This window comes from Phoenix dactylifera, unplaced genomic scaffold, assembly GCF_009389715.1.
Source record: "Phoenix dactylifera cultivar Barhee BC4 unplaced genomic scaffold, palm_55x_up_171113_PBpolish2nd_filt_p 000077F, whole genome shotgun sequence".
NCBI classification, from domain to species: domain Eukaryota; kingdom Viridiplantae; phylum Streptophyta; class Magnoliopsida; order Arecales; family Arecaceae; genus Phoenix; species Phoenix dactylifera.
In genome coordinates, this window is record NW_024067676.1 from 251369 (window position 1) to 274452 (window position 23084).

Below are 23084 nucleotides of genomic sequence, written 5' to 3' on the forward strand. Positions count from 1 at the left end.
AAACTTTTGGCTTGTTGACATTTGTCGTTTGAGCATTTGCTTTTTGCCAATGTTGATGTTGTAGACATTGCCTTTTTCCTACCATGTGGTATGCTGCATACTTTGAACTCATGAATTAATTTGGTTACTTTCATTCTGAGTTGTGAATTAGAATAAATTTAGTATAGACTCTCCAAATAAATATGCAATTGCTATCATGTAAAGCATTGTCTTCCTAGAGTTGGGAGCAAGGTTCGTTGTACCGACACTAGGACTTGTACTGGTTGCCTAGCAATACGGTACGATACAATATCAGTACCATGCCGTTTCGGTTCATTTTGGACCTTTTTTATTTTCAAATTTTGAACTGAAGTCGACATATCGTTTGCCGACTTCAGTTCAAATTTGAAAATAAAAAAAATTCGAACCCTCACTTGTTCGACTCTCCCCTGTTCCGAAATGAAGACAATTGGAGAGAAGGGGAGAGGGAGAGGAAGGAGAGAGAGAGAGGAAGAGAGATTGGGGAGGGAGAGGGAGCGGAAGGCAGGGAGAGAGAGAGAAGAAGGAGAGGGGGAGAGGCAAAGAGGGGGAGAGGAGAAAGAGGTTGTTGTAGAGAGAGAGGGGGAGACAAGAAGAGAGATCTACCTAGGGCTTTGGGGATCAGGGTCTGCGAACCGGGCCAAATTGCCTGGCTTAGGCAGTATCGAGCCGACCTGGTGTGAAACTGGTCGGCTCAATAATCCTATTCGGTTCTAGCCGGAACTGCTCTTGGACTGGTGAGAACCGATCGATTCGGTGCCGGGCCAGTTCGCACCTAGTCAACCCAATTTCGAATTGGGTGGGGTATGGCATGAGGTGGCATTGGGAATGCCCCAAGAAGGCCTTCCCAATGCAATTTGAAAGCATCTCCGCAGTTCCGCAGGGAGGGAGTGGGAGGACAGGAGACCACTGTTTACGAGACAGTTGCAAGTTGGTCTTTGATTTACCAGTAAGTCCCCAGTTTATACATTACTACACAGGATAAAACCACAATACGACGTCTGGTGGAACCCAGCGAGGATACAATTGCATATAGGAAAACCAGGCTCTGAAGTCATTTAAGAGGACACGATGCAGCTGCAGATAACTCGCACGTGGAGTAGGAATCTATAGACGATCAGATTTCGAGTCGTATACCGAATTCTATTATCGGCATCTACAAGCAGCCAGGACCATACGAATACAGATATGGATATGGTGCATCTGAGGCATTTTTTGGCAGCTTAGCTACTCTACACAATCCGGAGCATCTTATGGGTCGAATTTTGCTATCGGGCATATTCGGATGGGCTCCTCAGCTGTATTATCAGCCAAAGGATACCTCTTAGAGGCAGAGGCTTCAGTGAGATATTCAAAGAAGTCCTTTATAACCGATGCGATTTCTTATGGGATGAACGTAGAAAACTACAACGCTCCTTGGTTAGAGGATGGGGTTGATGTGCTCCTGACTATTACTAATGAATCCGGATATCTACGAAAGGCATCGGCACTCGCCCCAATTTTAGATATCGTATGGATGTTGGACTTTAAATGTATATAATGTGATTGTATTATTTTTTAATTTTTACGTCACTACTGTGAATTTGAGGATATTTTATATTGTTCATTTTATGATTTGTATCATTTTAAAGCAATAAGATACATCATGTAGGTTAAGATCAGGACCATAGAAACATTAAAAAGCATCAAAGATATTCAAACAGAATATCAAAGTTAGACTTAAATTCATTGAAAAAGTATAAAAGATAATACTAATTATTTTTTTTTGAGAACTCCAGAAAAAATAAGGATGTCGGTTCGTGAACCGCACGTCCTACCAGTTCGGTACGGTACCGACCGTACTGGGAGCCCGACCGATATGGATCCCAATACCGTTTGGCAGACCTTGTTGGGCGGCTGGCGACGTCATCATCAAGCACTGTGGATGCAGATTAGGGGTTTAGGGCATTATAAGAGGTGTGTCAAAGCTGCGATCAAGAAGGGATTTTAGCAGTCGATTACTATAGGGAGCCGAACCGGATTTATATGATGAATTATGCTGGGTAGCTGGCTAATCCGGTTTCGTCATGCACCAAACCAGCCTGGTTCAGCATGGTTCGGCTTTCCTTGGTCGAGAGATTAGATCATAGGTCACTATGTATGTTGATTGTGAATTCCTATAAGTTTGGACCTTAATGGATCAGGTTGCAGTGATACTGAAGTATTTAAAGCTAAAGTATGATGCTGGCATGATTAACAACTATTTCTCCCCACTTCAAATAATGTATTTATTCACTTGCAGTGGGCCCTGGGCCATGATTTTATATATGTGACATATATTTGGTAAACATTAAGAAGGGTGACAGGAAATTAAAAGACTTAAATTATGTTAGTAACTTGATATTATTTCTTGATTGATAATTTTATGCGCATTAGCACATTATCTATGCTTTCTATATATCCTGTGATTTGCTCAACTTTAATAATTACTTTCCTTCTTTAACATGGAAACAATTTGTGTGGAAAAATTGGAGGTATTTGAAAGGCTACCTTTTTTAGAATTTTGAAAAAAAAAATTTTTAAGGTTTATCAAAAACAAATCTAGAAACCAAGTTGGAGATTATTGGACTTATGTGACCTCGTAGATTGTTATTATTTTTTCTGAATTATGCAAATTCTGTTTGTTGAATGGTGCATCCAAGGTCCACCAAACTAGTATCGGGACCCATACCAGTCGGCAGCCAATTCGGTATAATACACACAAAATGCAATGGCATGCCGGTTTGAACTGGCACCACCATTTTTTAAATATTTTTAAGTTTGAACTAATGATAATCATTTTTTTATTTTTTAATGATTTAAATATAATTTGATGTTTTTTGATGTTCTATGATCCCGATATATCCTAAATGATGCCTCTTCATGTTTGAAGTGATACAAAACATAAAATGCTTTAAGTGTAATTTCTATTTCTAGAATGCTTGCATGCTTGAAAAGCAATATGAAATATCCTAAATCTATTTGTAAGATAAAAAATATAAATGATCTAATTAATTATATATATTTAAAGTACAACAAGCATACTAATATTAAAATCTTGTTGAGTGGCGATGCTTCTATAGATATCTAGATTATTAGCATAATCAGGAGGTACATCAACCCACCTCTCTAACCAAGCGGCGTAGTCCTGTTCGCTCATCTCATAAGAAATGCGTTCTACATTATAAGCACTCTCGTTCTCTCATTGAAGCCTAGCCCTAAGAGGTGTCTTCTAGTTGCTAATATGACTGTGAAAGAGCCCATCCGAATATATTGGCAGCAAAATCTGACTCCTAAGATGCTCCGAACTAGCATAGGATAGTGAGCCACCGGAAGACCATGCCGTCAGACGCCCCATATCTATATCCAAATCTATATGCGATCCATATGCTGCAATGTGGCCTGCAGGTAATAGGATCCAGTATACCGACTCGGAAGCCTGATATAGTGGTGTCTATGGATACTAGCGCTCACGTTTGTGAGGGTCCATACTGCAGCTGCATCATTATCCTCCTGAACAAGCCTCGAGAAGCCCCATCTGCTATAGTGCAATCGTATCGCTTTGCGGACTCTGTCAGCTTGTGCACCATGATTTCTATCATGTGTGGTATGCATTAGAATTGGAACTCATCGGTGAATTGAAGACTACCCTGTGGCTCCTGATGGAAATCTCTCTGAAGGATTGCTTTCTACTGCTAAAAGCTTCCAGCATAGATGCAATACGGGCCACCGCCTCTACTAATAGCCTCTCCAACTGAGGAGGTTCTCTTGAACTCTGGATCTGCCCTATTGGTCATAAAACCAGAGCTCGACTCGTAGTATGAGGGCCCAAATCGAGCCTTATGCCTAGCCACCGTCATCCTGCTGCATTGATCATGGCAGACTCGCGCCGAATGGCAGACTTGATCTGTGTCTCATCATCTAGAGCGGACGCCTCCAACTGAACTTTCTAGAGTGATATGAAGGCGGCTCTGCCACTCTCGGTGGTCCACCTCCGTCTTCTTCTTGACAACCCTCTTCTTCACTGCTATAAAATTAGTAAAAAGTGCTTCTTCACTTACCGTTGTACCTTTTATGGGCATTTTCGACACATAGATACGTCGGGATAACCACCAGTTAGGTGTTGTTTTCAATCTAGTTTATTCCTTCTTCCTTGAACTCTATGTTGCACCTCCAATGGTGCCGATCCGGAAGTAATTGCCTATAATCCCAACTAGTGTCATGCTTGGTTCTTTTCTTTTTCCTTAATAGTTCCATTTATGCAAGTTTATCAAGCACGTCAGTTTATTAATTGTTTAAAAAAATAAAATTTCGTTACACTGAAAAATATATTTTCTACTTTAGAAAATACTTCTTACTTATCTAATATATAATACTAATTTTTCATATTTTATGGTTAATTATATGTTTTAATATTTTTAAATATCATAAATTCAGAAAAATATATTTCTACTTCAAAAAATATTTCTGAATTTTGTAATAAATAGTACTAATTTTTATAAAATAAATATAAATATTTTAGAAAATTAATTTGAGCACAAATCTTATGTAGAACCCTACCATTGATGCTAGATATAATTTTTTAAGCCTGTGAATATGCATCAAAGGCTACTTATTTTTTATTTTTTTTAAATTTAGGCCTAGGCCATTATACGCATGATCGCATCAATACATGAATAAATGAACACCAAATTTAGGCCGAGAGTAGCTTGCATACTCCTAAATAGGTTTCTATTTTTATAGTTAGTTTTGAATTTTATTTTTTTAATTTTTAATTTGAATATATATTTTTTAATTTAAAAATTATATATATAATGAGAATTAAAGATTGTAGTGAGACTGTGTAGATCATTCATATATCTATATTATATCATGAAATTATGCCAAAATTGAAAAATTTGGGCATGACCTTTGCTTGTTTTGAAAGTTTCTCGGCATTTTGGATGTTTGAAAAAAAAAAGAAGAAAATCAGGTAGGAGAGAAGAAACGTACCTTGATTTGGGTTGGATCTTCCTTGAATCATCGAAATTAGTGCATTTTTGGCCAGGGCGGGGGTGATTTTAGGAAGCGGTGAAGGAAGGCTTGAGAAGGCTTGGGAATCCTTCTCAAGACCTTCCCGTCGCTTAAAAAGGTGGGGGCTGGTTCGAAACGGTGCGAACCGCTCGGTTTGTTTTGATCTCGCTTTGAACCGTCTGGTTCCGTGCGGTTCGGGGGTGGGTTCCGATTTTCATAGTCGAATCGATCCGATTCCACGCCGGTTCGGCTCGGTATGACCCAAACCAAGCGTTTCAGGCCGATTTAGTGGACCATGGGTGCATCACATGTGACCAAGATCATGCACATGGAGTCTAGACCAGTGGCAAGATGGCAAGCAGGGGAAATTAAATAAATAACTGGAGTGGAGGTTATTTGAATTTATGACCTCCAGCAAATCTGGGATCTGATATGATATTAAGTTGCCAACAAAACAATTGATCTCGAAAGCTTAAGCTGAGAAGGAAAGGGTCAACAATGAATATTAAGCTTAACAATTACTGGAATTGAGTGGAGGAAATGCATGGTTGCCTCCTCTCTTTTCTCTTCCTCTTGTAGCCCTCTTCTCTACAATCTCTTCCTCTTCTGGTCACTCAGCTGGAGAAGACAACCTAGGGTAGGCTAGCTAATTGATCTAGGACCTCAAAATACAGAACTTTATGATCCTTTGTCTTATCAACCACCAATCTCAAGGCCGCAACAGGTTCATGTTTTTCTTTCAAGGACAACAATATTTTTTCTTGGTAAATTAATGGTTAACGGATAAAATAATTTCATGATTAATTGGTTTTAGATGCAGAAGAATTCAAAGATAGATATTGTTTGTCCAAGTTTAAGTTGTGGGAAAGTCCATAACTTATCAGAGAATGTGAAGAATTTTCAGACTTCAGAAGCTGCCATTAAGGGAGGGACACCCATAATCTTTCTGAAGAAAAGAGGTGCGTGGTCCATCTCTTTGTTAGTGTAAGATGAGGTTATAAAATTGGGTTTGGTGCCTAATATGAAGGAGGAAAAAATGAGAAAGAAAGAAAAACAGAAAATAAGAGAAAAAGAAGGAAAGCAAAGGATAAAAAGGAAACAAAGTGAAAGAAAATAGGACTGCTCCCTTAGCTAGCCAGATCATCTTCCTCTTCTTCACTGCTTTTCATCCCTAATAACAGACATTACACATTAGCTTAGGTCAACTTTGTTCAAGAAAACAGAGTAGACATTATCTGACTTTGCAGAAATTAATCAAGCCAATTTCTCCATATTTTCATATCTTTTGTTTTTCCCTTCAAAATGAGGTTTGAGGAGTCACCTTCACAATGTTCTAATGTTCCTTGTGTGATGATTTGATCCCTTATGCAGTTTTTTCTGTGAAAATCTGAACCAAATTCAGATTTAAATCAGATAATCTGATCTGAATGAACTAACTTTTGGTAATAGACTACCTAGAGTAAACCAACAGGACACACTACTTATTTTTCGGATAGTGATAAGATATTTTGTTGGTTTACTAGATCTCTCTACATTGAAAAATGTGATGCTTTAGTTACTAACCATTTGTTGTATTCAGTTGCTTAGACAGGTTGCTACCTAGTAGAGATGAAGCTAAAAGACTTCTGACATTGTTACTCAATTGCAAGGTTCGCTACTTTGAGGATCATGGTCACTGCCTTCTGTTGGTAGGTGAAAAAAATAGTTGGTCACTGGGATCTAAGCTGCTTTACTAATCATATTAGAAGCATCTCTCTAGGGCCTTTAATTTCATAAAATGATAGAAAAATAACGACAGTAATAATTGAATCACTCTATATATATTACAAGTTTCTTCTTTTTTTAACTGAATTTAACTAGAATTTACTTTAATTTTTGTCAGTGGCCGAGTGGAGACAACTAAATGGTTTAGGAAAGATTTAGGAGGTCTTATTCTCAAAGCAATTCCATATAATTTTCTCTTTTGTGAGCTTTTATCATCCCTAAAAGGCATTCTAGCAAAGAGCCCTCAAACATAATCTTCTTGATCTGGAAGAGTTAGTGACTTAGCACAGTAAGCAAGAAAGCATGTTTTTATTCTCCCATGTCTATGGCCCCTTAGGTAGTGTTTCGAATTCAGAGGGAACTCATTTGTTCAGACTGATGATATTTAGAACCTATGAGTAGGACATACATTTGGCCATGCGCTAAAATTACTCCTTCAGTTCTCCTTTCAATGTTAAGATGCTTTTATGAATTTGTTTATCCTGATGTCGTCTTATTAGTGCAGGAAAATGACATTCATTTATCAACTATTATTAAATGTACTGAATTGTATCGCCGGTCAAGAAAACATGACCGTATCTCTGATTACCTGCCACCATCTATGATGGAACTAGAAGCAGCCAGTAAGTCGAGCAGGTATACTCTCCATTACAGCAAATTTGTCGTGACCATATTCCGTGCTACCTAGTGAATAAATAATATTTTGAGACTTTTGCATGTAGAGATTTGTACCGATCTACTAGTCCAGTGATGTTTTCAACCATGCAAGAAGGAAAGATCGTGAGGGGTCTTTCTGGGGTACCTAATGATGGTCCTGTTCTGTTAGTTGGTAATCATATGTTGATGGGACTTGACATGATTCCTCTTTGTACAGAGTTCTTAAGGGAAAAAGAAATTGTTCTTCGTGGCCTAGCCCACCATCTTCTATTTCAAGAAAAAATTGAAAGTTCATCACAAGAGTATGATTTCTTTGATTTTGTAAGTATATTTGGTGCTGTACCTGTCTCAGATAAATACTTCTATAGATTATTATCAGAAAAGGCATTTGTTCTTCTTTATCCGGGCGGCTCTCGTGAAGCTCTTCATCGAAAGGTCTGTTGGACTTTCTCATTTTAGTAGACCATTTTCTGTACTTTCTCTTGAAGCCTTTTGTCTTCCTTTTTTTATTGCTTTAACTATTTCCTTCATCATAATCCAATATCTATCTTTGTAGTTTATCAAAATGGACCTGAAATTTTGAATATATACCAAGAATAAAGTAACTGAATTGTAAGATATGCCTTTTTATAATTAACTATTTCTTAAAAATAATAAATGCATATTAGATCTCACAAATTATCCCAGTTCTTCATGTTCACTGCTTTTAATTGACTAATATTATACATTTATTCTCTTGAATTTTGCATTGTTGATTCAATATTCACCATTTCTCTACTTTCACTGTGCAATTTAACATAATATTACACAATCATGCACCTTGGGGCATATTGTGAATATTAGCAATTGATGCATCTATAACACGCATCATGAAAAGAGAGGGCTTTAAGCTGGTTCTCCATGGATTATTGCCATGAGAATTTCTTGTTCTCATGAGTACATTTGCATTGTTCTATTAAATCCGTTTGCTCCAAATTTCAGTTTACCTGTTTTCTTTTTCCTAAATAATTCTCTTTCTTGTTTTCCTGGGAATTTTATTTTGGCTTTCTTGTGCTCAGAATAAACTATATTAAGCTCATCATGGTTAAATTCATATGATCTATATGTGGTTATCCTTTTTGATGTGTGGATGATTGTTAGGGTGAAAAATACAAGCTGTTTTGGCCAGTTCAACCTGGGTTTGTGAGAATGGCTGCTCAATTTGGAGCCACAATTGTACCATTTGCAGTGGTTGGAGAAGATGACATCGGAGAAGTAAGTTATGTACTAATTTGTTTCATATTGCAATGGAGTTTTTAATAAAAGAAAAATGTTGATATTGTTATTGCATATCTTAACTCAGCCTCTTCATATATAGAATGGAGTAAACCTTTCAATTTATAGAACTGAGTGAAGGCAGTATGTGTACATCATAATCTTATTTTGTGAAACCAACTTGACCGACCATAAGGGAGGGAGGGCACTAAGGCTTCGCCATTTAAGAACACGGCCTGCAGGCCGCTAACAGGGAGTGCTCCCAAGCACGACCACTTTCAGGATATGGAGTGCTTTCCAAGCACGACCGTTCTTTTTAATAGCTCTCTTGTATTTCTGAAATTTGTATAACGAAGTTATATAACAAAATTAGTTCCTTAGTCTTTCAGCTTTCAATTTTTTATTGTTTTACACATCCAACTATCAATTGATCTTAATAGTTGATATAAGGTTAAATCTTATGGTATATAACTCCAATTATTTCAAGAAGTCGTTGATTATAGAGATAAACTAAATAGGTGTTCAAAATAGCAGGGCCATCTTTATAAATAAACAATGGTTATATGTCGACAAACAATCCCAGCCTCAACTTCTTGACTCATGATGAATCATATACGGGAATTCATTGATAGGAAAGAGAAACACAGCACAATATCCAACTTCATGAAACAACAACCTAGAGGGAAAAGGAAATGTTAGAAAAAGGATTATGATTATCCCAATAAAATTGTGTCTGGGATAGAAAAAGGAAGCCACATTTGTTTATGTGCTCAGTAAACTTACAGAATAGCAAACGGTATGCACATGTACAGCACTCCTATTACTATAATAGATGGGACAGGTCACCTAGCCTAGGAAAGACTGAAAGCTAGGAGAATAAGCATCAATAGTAGCAAAAGGTGCTCTAGAGGATTGAGGTTTGCAAGCAAGATAGCAGCACTTAGGAGCAAGGACTCAAGTCTAGGCGGGATGTCCTAGGGGAAACATGGAGGGGCTACATCCTGAGTGTCGAGGTAGGACCATCCCACCATTGTCCCAGCATCTCAATTGGCATGTCTTGGGACATCCCCTATCCCAAATGTTGGGACGGGGTAGGACAACACATCTTATTCCTTGGGAACACTGGGACATCCTCATCCCACGAGATTTGAAACTTGCTTAGGAGTAATTGGAACCTCAATATAGTCATCCACTAAGGAAATGAAACAATAGATAGCTCCAAAAAGAACCTCCATGGATCTATCCTTGCTTGTCCTATACAAGTTTGTAGATGGAGACCTAAGAACATTACACCATTGGTAGTCTTAGAGAGAAGGTGAAAAACCAATTGATGAGTGAGGTGCTGGTTGATAGAAGCAAGAGTATAGTCAAGGTCCGCCGTACCGGTCCGGATCGGCGTACCGGTGGCCGGCCGGACCGGTACCGTACCGGTCCGGACCACTTTCTTTCCCATCAAAAAAAAAAAAAAACCACAGCGAGGCGCTGTGGTTCCCCCCCCAAAAAAAAACACCGTACCGGTGCGAACCGGCCGGTTCGCACCGGTACGAGGCCGGTACCAAGCGGTACCGGCCGGTACGGTCTCCGTACCGGCCGGTTCACAGAAGAAAATCGGAAATACCGGTTTTCATCTGTGTCCGGTACCGGTCAGGGACCGGACCGGTACGTACCGGCCCGTACCGGCCGGTACGGACCGGTACGGCATTCCTTGAGTATAGTCATGCCCCAGATCTGGAGGATGGCATGGTTGTGCTACCGAGGGGTACAATCCACGATAACACGAAGCCAACATTACATTTAGCTTTCAAATCCATCACACATATAATAAATAAATAGGAATCTAATTTTATTATTCATTAAATAAAAAAATATTGGTTCAGAGCGTCTAAATCCAAATATAAATATCAAACCCATAATCCTGACTACAAATTTATAATCAATTAAAGAACTAAAGTTCTGCTCTGCTATATACATCACCAAATCTGCAAGCGCGAACTCCAAGCCTAGACCATCCTTCGTTCCTATCGATCCTATTTGTCTGAAGAGAGAAAAAGAAAAATAGAGGTATATGAGCGACACAGCTCAGTAAGTAAATCTTTTACTACCTCACTGGATCAAGCATAAGTTTTTTCATGTCAATGCATCATTTAAGAAAAATAACAGATATTCTAAAATAAGTATTTCATAGTGTAGTATATTAAGACAAGTCATAAAGCAAATCATGCATACATAAATCATTCATATTTCATAAACAAAGCTCCAAGTTTATTTTGCAAATAAATACATAAATCATTCTTCTGCCATTTAGCCATATGATAGTTCAAAATATTGCTCACAAATATTCGTGCTATGGTTACTTCATACTCGTGGCAGGGCTAGTGTTCGTAATTGGCATAAATTTATGTTTCGTATGCCAACTTTATACCCATTAACGGGGCTAGTGTTCGTATGGATGCTAGCTCCAAATGTCGATTTTTTCATTTCAAAGGATCACACATTACTATCTGAGAGCCTTTAGAAAGCTTATATTATTTTTCATAAAAAACATACATATAAATAGATGAAAAATACTAAATGGCATGATCAGATTCATATTTCATAATAAATTTATTTTTATTAAAACATTCATAGAACTATTTTTCATAATTCAAAAACTAGTAAAGAGTATAAGATTTACTTACAAATTCGAAAACTAGTAAGGAATATAAGATTTACTTACAAATCCGAAACTAGTACAGAGCATAAGATTTACTTACAAATTCGAAAACTAGTAAAGAGTATAAGATTTATTTGAAAATTCGAAAACTAGGAAGGAGTATGAGATTTACTTACAAATTTGAAAACTAGTAAGAAATATGAGATTTGCTTACCTCTTTTGTCTTAGACTGTCAGAGTTTGCTAGGCGACTTCGCTATACCTATTTAAAATATTAACAGTGAAATTAATTTCTAATTGATGACTTTAATAAAATAATATGGAAAGACTTGATCGGGTGTATGGTGGTTTCAGGTAGGTCAAATCTAGACGATTCGCTCAATGAATTGGATTCAATCAGGCCAAGATCAATCAACAAGGTTTATCAATGGGCTCAGTAGGCAGTCCGGACACCAAGGCAGTTTAGGAACTCATTCCAAGGGTCAACTCGGGTTCGTAAATCAGGTTGACAGGTTCTTGTACTAGATCTATAGAGCTTCTAGAGAGAGAAAGTAGAGAGAGTAAGGAGAGAGGATAGAGAAAGAAGAGAGGCTCTCTTTTCCAACTATGGTATGTTAAACCGGCCCGTACCGGCTGGTTCAGTCAGTACCGGACTGGTACGGCTGTGGAAAATGGTTACGTCCAAAGGCGTACTGATGCAAACCGGACCAGTTCGCACCGGCTCAAGTCCGGTACCGCATTGTACTCACCAGTACGTACGTCCGCGCGTTGGAAACCGTGCAGACGCGTGCTGGCTATGCAGACCGGTTCGGCACCAGTACGCCTACCGGTACTAGTTCGGTGGACCATATCTCCAACATAAGAGAGAGTCGATCTCTCCTCTTCTTGAATCAGACAGCAGCAGCCACCAAGGTGGCCCAACCTTCAATGACGACGGCCATGCGTAGCCCTTCGGCCGCGGCACCACCGGCGACGGTGGTCAGTCGAAGAAGAGGAGAAAAAGAAATCATCATGATCAACCCTTTAATCAACCTTTACAATGTTTGTTTTCCTCACCCACAACCGCAAGATCACAGGGTCCCAGAGGCGGCAAGGCTCGGCAAACACGGGAGGAAGAAGCGGAAACACGGCATTCCTATTTTGGATCAAATTTCGGTGATTTTGCCGGCCCGAATCAAGGCTAAAATACCTTGAAGAGAAGGAGAATAAGACAAGAAACACTTACTCGATTCGGCGAAGCTTCCGACAAGGTTTCTGGCGAGGGTTCAAGGAGGAGACTCAAAGAAGTAAACTTGGAATCGGCGGTGATTCTCGGCGATTTTGGTGGTGACAATTAGAGGAGAAGGGGAGTTAAATAGGTGCGATCCTAGACTTCGAGTCGAGCTCGGATTGCCCTAGATAACTCCGATTTCCGTCAGAATTGGAGGAAGAGCCTTCATCGTGCCACAGGGCACAGTGGCCTTGGGCCTGGCCTCTTCGGGCCGGCCCACAGGCCCAAAGCAAGTGCGGGTTGGTCAATGAACCGGGCCCTCACAACATACAATGAGTAGTGGAAGACATATCAAAGATAATAATGAGGTGCTCAAAGAAAAATGACATCATGAGATTGACATAAAGCCCTCGTGACAGGATAGTCTGGTACCTTTCTATATCATGTTGTTCTCTCAGAAAATAGATGGCAGGGTGACCAATCAGCTGCCTCTGGCCATTAGGATGAAGAAAGCAGAACAAGTACAATGAAAAAATCATAGATGCAGAAACCTGAGTGTACAGATATTCAGTGGGGGGGACTGCTGAAGAGACTGTATAATTGATCAGGTATGCATTGACTAGGGATTTAAGTAGAAACTAGAGATCTGGTTGTCTCAATGTTCTGACTCAAAAACTTGTCATTCTACATGTTTCTTGGAAAAGAGTAAGTATTAAAATAAATATTACGAGCACATGCTTTCATCATCACAATGTAAGATCATTTTCCTTGGACCAATTAAGTGCAAACCATAGTATTAAATCCTTGTAATGTTGACAGACTCAAGACTTATTGTGCATTCAGAAGACCCAATTACGACAAGTCTAGCCCTCGAGAGGCAAAACATGAGTTTAAGAAAATAGAAGTTCAAGCATTTAAATGCATTTTATATCTAAACTAAGTCTAGAGAGAAAGAAGCTAGTATAAGATGAAAAGGAAGACAGTTCATCAATTTTATAGTCTATGCATGGAGCCAGAGCTTAATATACAACACTGAGGACACCACTATTAACTAAATAACTATGATTAGTTGTAGGTAATTAACCTTGACTATGATGCTAGAGATATAGTTTCTCAAAAAGAAGAAAAATAAAGCTAGAAAACAAAATTCACAGAGGCAGTGATGATGAACAACATCGGGCCCGACTGGATAGATTCCACGCTCTAACCCGATTGCATCAATATCCATGCTGTTGAGTGTGGACTTCGGTCGAACACCAGGCATGCCGAGCTGATGGCAGCTTAGACTACCAGTGCGCCGGAGAAGACAGCGGCCCCGAAGGGCAAGCAAGGGGATGCGACCACCCCCTCGTGGTCGGAGGTGGCGCAGGGTCCTCAGAGGCAAATGTGGACCAACCACCGGATTATGGCGGAGGAACTGGCGGTGATCCAATGCCTTTTCACATAGGTGCTGGAGCTACCGGCCGATCATGTGGGGAGGGCGCGAAAGGCCTGGGCGTCTTCGGCAGTGGTGGTTTGGAGCTTGGGTCGCAGGGTTTCGGCGGAGTGGGTGGTGCGCGACCTCCATTCTAATTTTTTATATGATTCGGTTCTTATGCATACAACTCCAATCACAAAGAAGTTAAAAGAAAAAAACAATGAAAGGAGTGCTAGTCCACCATAGCTACGTAAGGACCATGAGATACCCATCGAGAAGCCCATTAGCTTGTCTCTCTACCTATCTCTTACCCCTTAATCTCTCTTCCCTTGTCTCACTACAGTCCCATTTAGACTGAAGGTTACTAGAGTGGGCTGCTCTCCTCTCTATATATGTAACTAGGAACACGCACACACCCAAATAAAGGCAAAGACCAAAGAAATACCATATTGGTACCTCACAAAGTGAAGAAGAGAAAACGGACAGAGGGAAGACAAGGGAAGAAAGAGAAGCAATTGAGGAATACTATTGATTCTCAAGGACTTTGATGGGTACATATGTTCAATTCAGTTATATAGAGGTCTTCTGCATCTTCTTGCTTTCATATCTATTCAATGGTTGTTTATAGGCTCTTATATTCTTGCTTGTATGTATTGAGCGGTGATCAACTGAAAGAAAAACCTTTGCACTCATTTCCTTTGTGCTTTCTCTCTTGAGCCTATTGTGTCCATCAGAATTTATGTATTTATGTGCATATTTGTATGCATGTACATTTGTAGTATAGATATCAATGTTTCACATGACTGCTCAGCAACAATTCTCATGTTGGCGTCCATACTCGACTTTCTTATAATTTTTTAGTAATGTGGAAAGATTAACTATTACGTTAAAGTTAGGAGCTTAAATTTTTTTACAGGTTGATGGGGATTTGGGAGTAATCGCTAATATTTCAGGGCTTTATTGTCATTACATTTTCTTAACATGTGTCTTTTTATACGTAGTGTATCTGTGAAAATGTATGTGTATATATGAAAGAGAGTGCCAGAGAGACATACACACACACACACACACAGAGAGAGAGAGAGAGTACGTTTTTGGCATAAGGATATATAAAGGATTCATGGCCCTTTACAAATTCTAATATGAAGTGCCCTCTAATGATTGTACCATCCTCTGTAAACATATGGGGCTCTCTACATATTATCCTTTGTTTCTACCAATACTTAGGAACTAATAAAGGGCATGCTTTAATGTATTTCTTTTTCTTCATATAACAATCAAATAACTTTATGTTGAATTGTTAATTCTCCCCATAAGGGAAACTCATTAAAATGCTGTTAGCACCAAAGTTATTTTTTCAAGAATTGTTCTCTTAAATAATTCAGATTAGTTTCCTTTTAACATTTATGTACCATGATCTATGTGCTGTCCCATTCATTGCTTACTTTTTGACTGGGCTTTACTTGGTTTTAGTTTGCATGCTTGTGAATTTATTTATGAACTGTTTTCCTGCTTGGTACGTCTATAAAATGGTTGCAGTTGCTTATGGATTATGATGATATGATGAGCATTCCCTTCGTAAAGGATAGAATAAAAGATTTCAATGAGAACAAAAATATTAGGTAGAGTCCCATGATCCCATCTATGTTCATCTTTACATTATTTTAGTTGATTATTCTTCCTGTAGTATCATCTTGGTTTTCAATGCTATAGTTGACATGGAAGTTACTCTTTTTATAGGAATGATGATAGAAACCAAGATATCTTTGTTCCTTTTGTCTGCCCCAAATTACCTGGCAGGTTCTATTATTTATTTGGAAAACCAATTATAACAAGTGGAAAGGAGTTGTTGAAAGACAGACAGACAGCAAGTGCCTTGTATTTGCATGTAAAATCTGAGGTTGAGCGCATCATATCTTATCTACTAAAGAAGAGGGAGGAGGATATCTATAGGGGTATCATCCCAAGGACTCTGTATCAAGTTACTTGGGGCAGCGACCATCAAGTCCCCACATTTGAACCTTGATTAGTTAAATATGCTATGTTGTATAAAAGACTGTAGTTGCATCTTCCATGACTTTGCTTGATTAACATTTAAGACATTGTTTAACAAATTGACTGTTCCTTGTAATCCAGGTTCACTATTGTTCATGATCAGAAATTAGTTTATATGCTTGGAAATCTGGATATGAGAATTGGGAATGCCATTGATTACTGCAAATTAGAAATGGATAATGAAGCAAAGAGAATCTAGGAGATATATAAGAAGAAAAATATGAAGATGTCTTTTTTATTTTTGAATTAAAGATGAATAGCATACCACTTTAATCCGCTAGCACTATCCCTACACTGAAGTGGTTTGATTTATTTTAGTTTATGTTTTTCGCTATGGACATACACATACTAGGTAAGCGTCATTTAGATGCATACACAAGATTAGCATTTATTCCCAACAAAGTTTATCATGCATTTAGTGCAATTGGCTAGAGTCCATAATATATAGCTGCCTAAAATAGATCAAAACTTCCAACTGAAATATATGCAAGGAGGCTATAACATACAAAGGCCAAATAATAGAAAACCAACAACCAACAGAAAATAAACTAAATCTAAATTTGAAGATTAAGATAGAAGTTTAAAGAAGATGCCTTTGCATCAACTGTCAAGCTTTGCAAACTTGCCAATTTTTCCTATCCTCTCTTTCAATATAAAGCCAATGCGCTTGGTAATGAAATAATAATCTCCGTTTACTATGTCTATGAAAACTTTCCTAGTTCTCTCCTATTAAAATAATATAAAACCAACAATCAACAGAAAATAAACTAAAGCTAAATTTGAAAATTAAGATACAAGCTTAAACCACATGCCTTTGTGTCAAAAAAACAAACTTTGCAAGCATGCGAATGTTTTTTCTACCCTCACTTTTGCTCTTGGTGATAAAATATTAATCTTCTTTTACTATGTTTGTGAAAACTTTCCTAGTTTTCTTCTATCGCTCCTCCCACTAGATCATATTAAGGTTGCGACCCTCAGGTGTTGCTAATATTTTATTTATACCATTAGGCTCCTTGGAAAGGCTTCAAGTGGAAGAGAACCATAGCATTTAAGAAGTCTTGCATGGACTTGGCCACAGATAAGATGTAAATCTAACATTACATGAGCTGGTTTGCAGAACTCTTCTCCTCTTACGTAACATATCCTTCTCTAGATTTTCTTTTTAGACTTTGTACTCTAGAGCTTAGATTGAGAAAGGTTTGGCTCTTCTGCAATGTAATTGATCTGCAAACTTTAGAGGACTAGAGCATGTGCCCTCATCGGTAAGGATGTAAAAGGAATGACTACATTGTGAGGCAATTAGCATCTCATCACCAGCATATGACTTCTACTAGGGTAGTAGAATATTCTGTGGAAGCTCATATCTTGCCCTTGTTATGCTTGAGGTTAACTTTGGAGACATTCCTTCTCTCTGGGGACAATTCTAGATAAAGGCCTCTTACAAAATAAAGAGGAAGCCACCTTAGAAGGGTTGGAGATCAGGGGGAGGAGAAAGGCTGCCTAGAAAATACCTTGTAGCAATACTGAAACATAGTCCGGCTCTTTTTCTTCTGTCTTTTTTCTTATTTTTAGAAGTACCCAAACCCTGAACTCTTTTAACCTTCCTAACTACTAATTATGCAATCTGCAGCGCAGACAATTGGGCCAATTACAAGCTTTTAATATTTTCGAGAACTAACTGACCTTTGTGGCTTTGGAGCATTTTTTTTAATATCTATTGTTCCATAGTTTCCTTTGTTATTATTCCACTCTTGTTTCTTCATGCACACTTTAGGTCTGGAAACCAAGAAAAGGTGCATGAATGCAAGATCTAATTTTTTTTTTCCTTTTTTGTTAGGGTGATAAACATACGCAATTACAGTTTCTCGTGAATTAGGTGTGAACAACTGACTGTCTCCCTGTGGAGGGGATATCTTCTTATAAAACTCGCGGAAGCTTATTCTCTCATTAACATTGGTGCCCCTATGTCCTGTCTCCTAGGAGTCAGCTAAGCTGAGACACATTTGATGGCAATATAGGGAATATAAAAAATCACAGCTTCTCAGCTGTTGCTTTCATTTCTACCATGGAATATGCCCTTTTCTTTTAGAAAACCACGTTGTGTTCAGTCCTTTCAGTTCACCTTCTCCACTCAGATTAAAGCTAAGACTGCTAAAGAGAGCAAGAGAGCATTGTGCTCATTTTTTCCCTGCAAGAATGCAGTTCTCCTTGTTCTCTTTTCTCTGTTTTTGGTCAAGATTTGGTTAAAGTTTTTGATTGGAGGAATAATAGTGGCTGTGAGATAGTGCTCTTGGTCAAACAATAATCCAAAAGTTTAAATGTGCTAGAGCCTTAGCACCATTTTACCTAACTGGCTCACATCACAGTGGGGAGGTGGTACTCACTAGTTCATCATTTTCCAGGAGCTAGTGTGCTTGAAGTTTTGAACCGGCACAGTCTGAGCATGTTCACTATCACAAAGTTATGAAGCAAGGTAGCACCTTTGGATCTATAGGTGATTACTCATTTGTTAGCGTGTTTTCCAAATTTCAGTAGTAAATTATAGGAGCTTACTAAGTAGGGGACTGCCTGAAAGAATTTGAATAGTGATGCTATCACAGTCATTTGCATGGTTTTAAATAATTATTTAACTGTCGAAATCAAGATGCAAGACTGTCAGAATAAGGAACAAGGACCTTAACAGATCACACGGAAGTCCTTTCTTTGTTCTCCTCATTATGAAAACAATTTCAGCTTGATCATTCCAAGAACAGTGATTCTAAAATGGAGATGGTGACACCATATCCATCTTCGTTTATGTTCTGGCACTTTGATGATAAAAAGAAGCTTTCTTTCCAAGCTCCTACACGAGAAATGCTTTCTCCACTAGATTGTTGTGGGGATCAATTCCACTCACTTTTGTTCTGCTCATGCATGTTCATTTAATTGGGAAGGTTCTGTGGCCCTGAGATGGATTTTCTTAATTAGCTTAGTCACATATTCCCTTCTTTTTTAGGCATTATGATGTAGAAAAAAGCCTAGCCACTTTATCTTTATGCCCTTGGGGAGGCCATCTAGATTCTTGAAAATGCTAACATTATGCTGGCCTACCAGCACATCTGATAGTTGAAAGAACTTGTCCTGCACTTCATATGATGCCCTTCTCTTAAGCAAGAATCTGATTCCAGACCACTTCTTTTTTTTAGTGGGTGCACCGAAAGGAAAAGAATCCTCCTCCCTGCATATAAGAAGAGGCAAAAGCTGAAGTTCGAGTTCAAGTTCAGGCTCAAATCATATTCTCAGAGTGAAAATACTGAATGGCTGGTTACAGCCGCTCAAATGGAAGGGGCAGGCTGGGCTTCTTCGGGGTCTGGGGAACTGCCGAAGATGGATCTGAAACCAGAGATGGATGGAGCAACTCAGCCTATATTAACAGGGCTGGGGTGAATCATGATCATGTCTGCAGGACAGTTATCATTGGCAGCGATGGGAGAGCTATGCCTGGGGTGATATTTGACTGCCCCAACCATCACAAGGATGGCGCCGTCGCGAATGGCTTTCGCAACAAGGGAGGAAACTATCAAAGTGGAAGCCACTATGGAGGAGACAATGTCCAGAATGCATCTAGTGATGGAGGTACAACAGGCTTTCCTGCAGGTATTTTTCGATGTCAGAAGTTCAACTATGGTGACTATGAAGCTGGTGCAAATGACATGAGCAATAACGGATGGAACAGGCCAGCCTATGGAAGATATGAATCTTTGGCGGATAATGTGTCAAAGGAGCCTGCTTTGATCACCACAGCGGGGTGGGCTCGGCCAAGCCACACAACTAATGACACTGGCACTGCCGCAGAGTACCTCAGGGAATCTGCAAGGACTTCATCTGGTGTGGTGGTTGGCGCAGGTCAGTGGAACTCACCATTGCCAAATACATATCAGCCAAGGAAGAGAGACTCCGTGACCACAACCATTGACAGCAGTGAGGCTGCCAAGAAGTATGGTGGGTTGTTTGTGTGAAACGAACAAAGTGAGTTTGTACTTGAATATTTTCTCCAAACAGCTGAAATATCTATGACTGGTCTGTGTCTTGTGATGTAATTTTTAGTATTGCATGGCGATCTGGATGCTGGCAAGTAAATAAATCTAGGTGTTTGCTTTATGTTGAACGAGTTGATTAGAACTTTATTACTCTTATTGTATCAACCTTATAGGAACTCGCCTGGTTTAAGAACCTGAATGTTTTAGAGGCAGGAAAAGTTAGCAAATAAATATTTTACAAAATATTCTTGAAACTTAATGTAAAAAATGCTTTAGGCACAGGCAATCATAGCAAATAAATATTTCTTATGAAATATTTTTAGAAACTAATAAGTTACAAACAAGCAAAACAGTTGTGAAAGGATCAGTTTAATCAAGCCTTTAGCTTTTGTTCTCGTCCATCGGCTACATGATGTGAGCTCTAGAGGGGACTGCATTGGTGAAGCTCCATGCACTGCTGATTCTCATCTGCATGCAGCATGTTACAGTTGTTGATATATTAAACCATTTTAGTAAAATTAATGGGGCTACGCCCACTTAATTTTGATGTATTAGTTCTTCTAAGAAACAAGGGGACACTTTAACTGTCACCAGAAAAAAAAAAAAAATGGTCACTTTAAAGAAAGTGTCATCTTGGAAAAAATAAGAAGCAAGAGAGTAAATTGTATGCATTAAAATTATTTTCAATAATGTTACTGTCTGATAACAATGGGTGCATCATTTTCTGTTTAGTTCTTCCTCTTTGAAAGAAACAAGAGAATGCACCGGTCATCAAAAATCGAAAGCACGTCCATGTAGCTACTAAAAAAAAATTTAAAGTCAAATGAAAAAAAAAGGAGAAGAAGAGGAAGATCTATCCTGTTATTACACTTTCTTCTTCTACAAGATATTGCTGTAGTAATCATCAATAATTAATTAGGACTCTCAGGATATGCTTCGATCTTTTTTAATTAGATTTATAGTTTTCTTTTATATTCTAATCTCCTGCATGGTGTCCATAAAAAACTTTCATAATTACATGATAAGATTTCGGTGAAACAGAACTGATAGTTCACAACATGTATAATAGATAGCGAATATATTAATAGTTTTACTCATAACTTTTTTTATTATAAGTGTATCTGTAATACATAGAATTTGTCCCCTTTTTTTTCACAAAAAAAAGGAAATAGAATCTTTCTTTCTTGAAATCATTCAAAAATGTTGAGAGAATTGGCCCTATTAAATGCTTCTTCTTCTCCTCTTCCTTTTTTTCTAACATAATATATATCAATTAATAGCCTTGATCTGAAAGCAATGAGTTACCAAATAAAAAGTAGATTAACTTCAAATAAATTGTGGTACTCAATTGGGATCCAAGTGCAATTCATAGCTGACCAATAGAGTTTTATGAAAGCTCACCTAATAATCAAACCCAGCCTGACCTGACTCTTTTTCCTTTTCTTTTTTTTTTTTTTATGTTGGGGGATGCAACTCCAACTTAATCTTGATGGACGGTTTTTGAGCCAAAAGCCTAAACCCTAGTCTCAGAATGGGTTCGGTCCAGATTCGACTGTACCGAATAGTTAGATCTACCTTACCTCAATCCAATCAACCGATTAGCACCCTTAGATGCAATTACATAATAAACTTTTCTTGGTAATTAAGAAACATGCTGCAATCCATCTTCTCAAAACATTTTTATTCTTTTATTCGCTGTGACTTAAGTGAAAAGATGTCATTTCTTTAAAACCTATGCTCGAAAAATAAGATTCATCCGTTGTTTGCGCCGACCTCAGAGCTGCATGGGAGGGCGTTACCTATGCAAGACGGATAGTGGGCGCGGACTGCATCCTCTTTGGAGGAGGACTCGACCACTATGATCCAGTGGGTTCGGAGTCGGAGGTGCGCTGCTGCGGAAAGGCTACTGCTCCACTTTTGAGGGAGTCTAACTCCTACCTGGCTACACATGTTTACAGAGAAGCAAATTATGCTGCTGACTGAGTTGCCTCCTTTGTTGCACATCATTCAGGAGGTTTTATTTGGGGAACCACGTGTTTGTGCCGAAGCTTCTTTGTATTCATTTGTTCTCTGATTTTATTGTCCACATTTATACCTGATGGGTGTGAGCCGCTGCTGTACCGAAAAAAAAAAAAAATCATCTAATCTATTCTCATTAAGAACTCTTATTAGAATCCAATAAAATAACAATAACTCAATAAACCAAGTAACCCTCATGTTGGTACATTAATTTGATATTAAAGACAAACCCTCAAATTCCTTATGTGAGGCTTTGCACCAGGATGTCTAAATAAAAGAAACTAAGCAAGAGAAGTAAACCTCCTAAACTTCAGTGTTTATTTTTCAAACTATATAAATAATTAATAGTTTCTAATTATGATGGAAACCATTCCTACCAATCTCTCACATGCACTGTGCTTGTCCCTTGCCAAACTCTAGTCAGAAATTAATGTAAACAACTCAAAATTTAAACTTGTTTCCAAGGAATTTAGTGGACAAGGTTATCTACAGCAGCAATGATCACCTTTTAAATCCCTTTATTTTCCAATACAAAATTTTTGAAACCTAGTTCCAAGGTCTGTGTTTATGAGCTTTAGAGAGAGATGATGGTAGAAATGGCAAAGCCTACCCCCCTTTATCATTAGTGCCGGAGCCAGCAACTAAAGGCCCCCACCAGAGAGAGGCCCAACACTTGCCGCCGTTGCCTCCCATTGAACCCGTTCTTCGGCCCCCTTCAATTCTCTAATCCTCCACGGTGATCTTCTGGGAGCTCCCAAGAGGAAATCCGCCGGCTTCTATCGAGGTCAGGTCCCATTTCCCCTTTCCTTTGCCGCTCTCCTTATTCTTCTTCGAGTTCTGATCTGAGGGGTTGCTGGATTGTTTCCGTTGTTTCGGGAGATCTCCTGATGGGTTCTTTGATTCAAAGACGTTTTTTTTAATCAAAATTTTTTATTTGGGCATCATTTTAGACTGATTGGCAAGGTTGAGAATGCTATATTTGGATTTT

The 23084-nt window shown here is 38.6% G+C and overlaps 1 protein-coding gene across 1 annotated transcript in view; it reads left to right on the forward strand.

Annotated features, from left to right (window-relative positions):
• The window catches only part of LOC103717828 (acyltransferase-like protein At1g54570, chloroplastic), a 37438-nt gene extending 18202 nt beyond the window's left edge, over window positions 1-19236 (forward strand). The window contains exons 8-13 of the mRNA XM_039116319.1: window positions 6629-6737; window positions 7319-7449; window positions 7536-7905; window positions 8611-8724; window positions 15543-15625; window positions 15744-19236. Of these exons, the coding sequence (XP_038972247.1) occupies window positions 6629-6737; window positions 7319-7449; window positions 7536-7905; window positions 8611-8724; window positions 15543-15625; window positions 15744-16029 (1093 nt within the window). The 3' untranslated portion in view covers window positions 16030-19236. The remainder of the gene's footprint in view (window positions 1-6628; window positions 6738-7318; window positions 7450-7535; window positions 7906-8610; window positions 8725-15542; window positions 15626-15743) is intronic.
• The last annotated feature ends 3848 nt before the right edge of the window (window positions 19237-23084 follow it).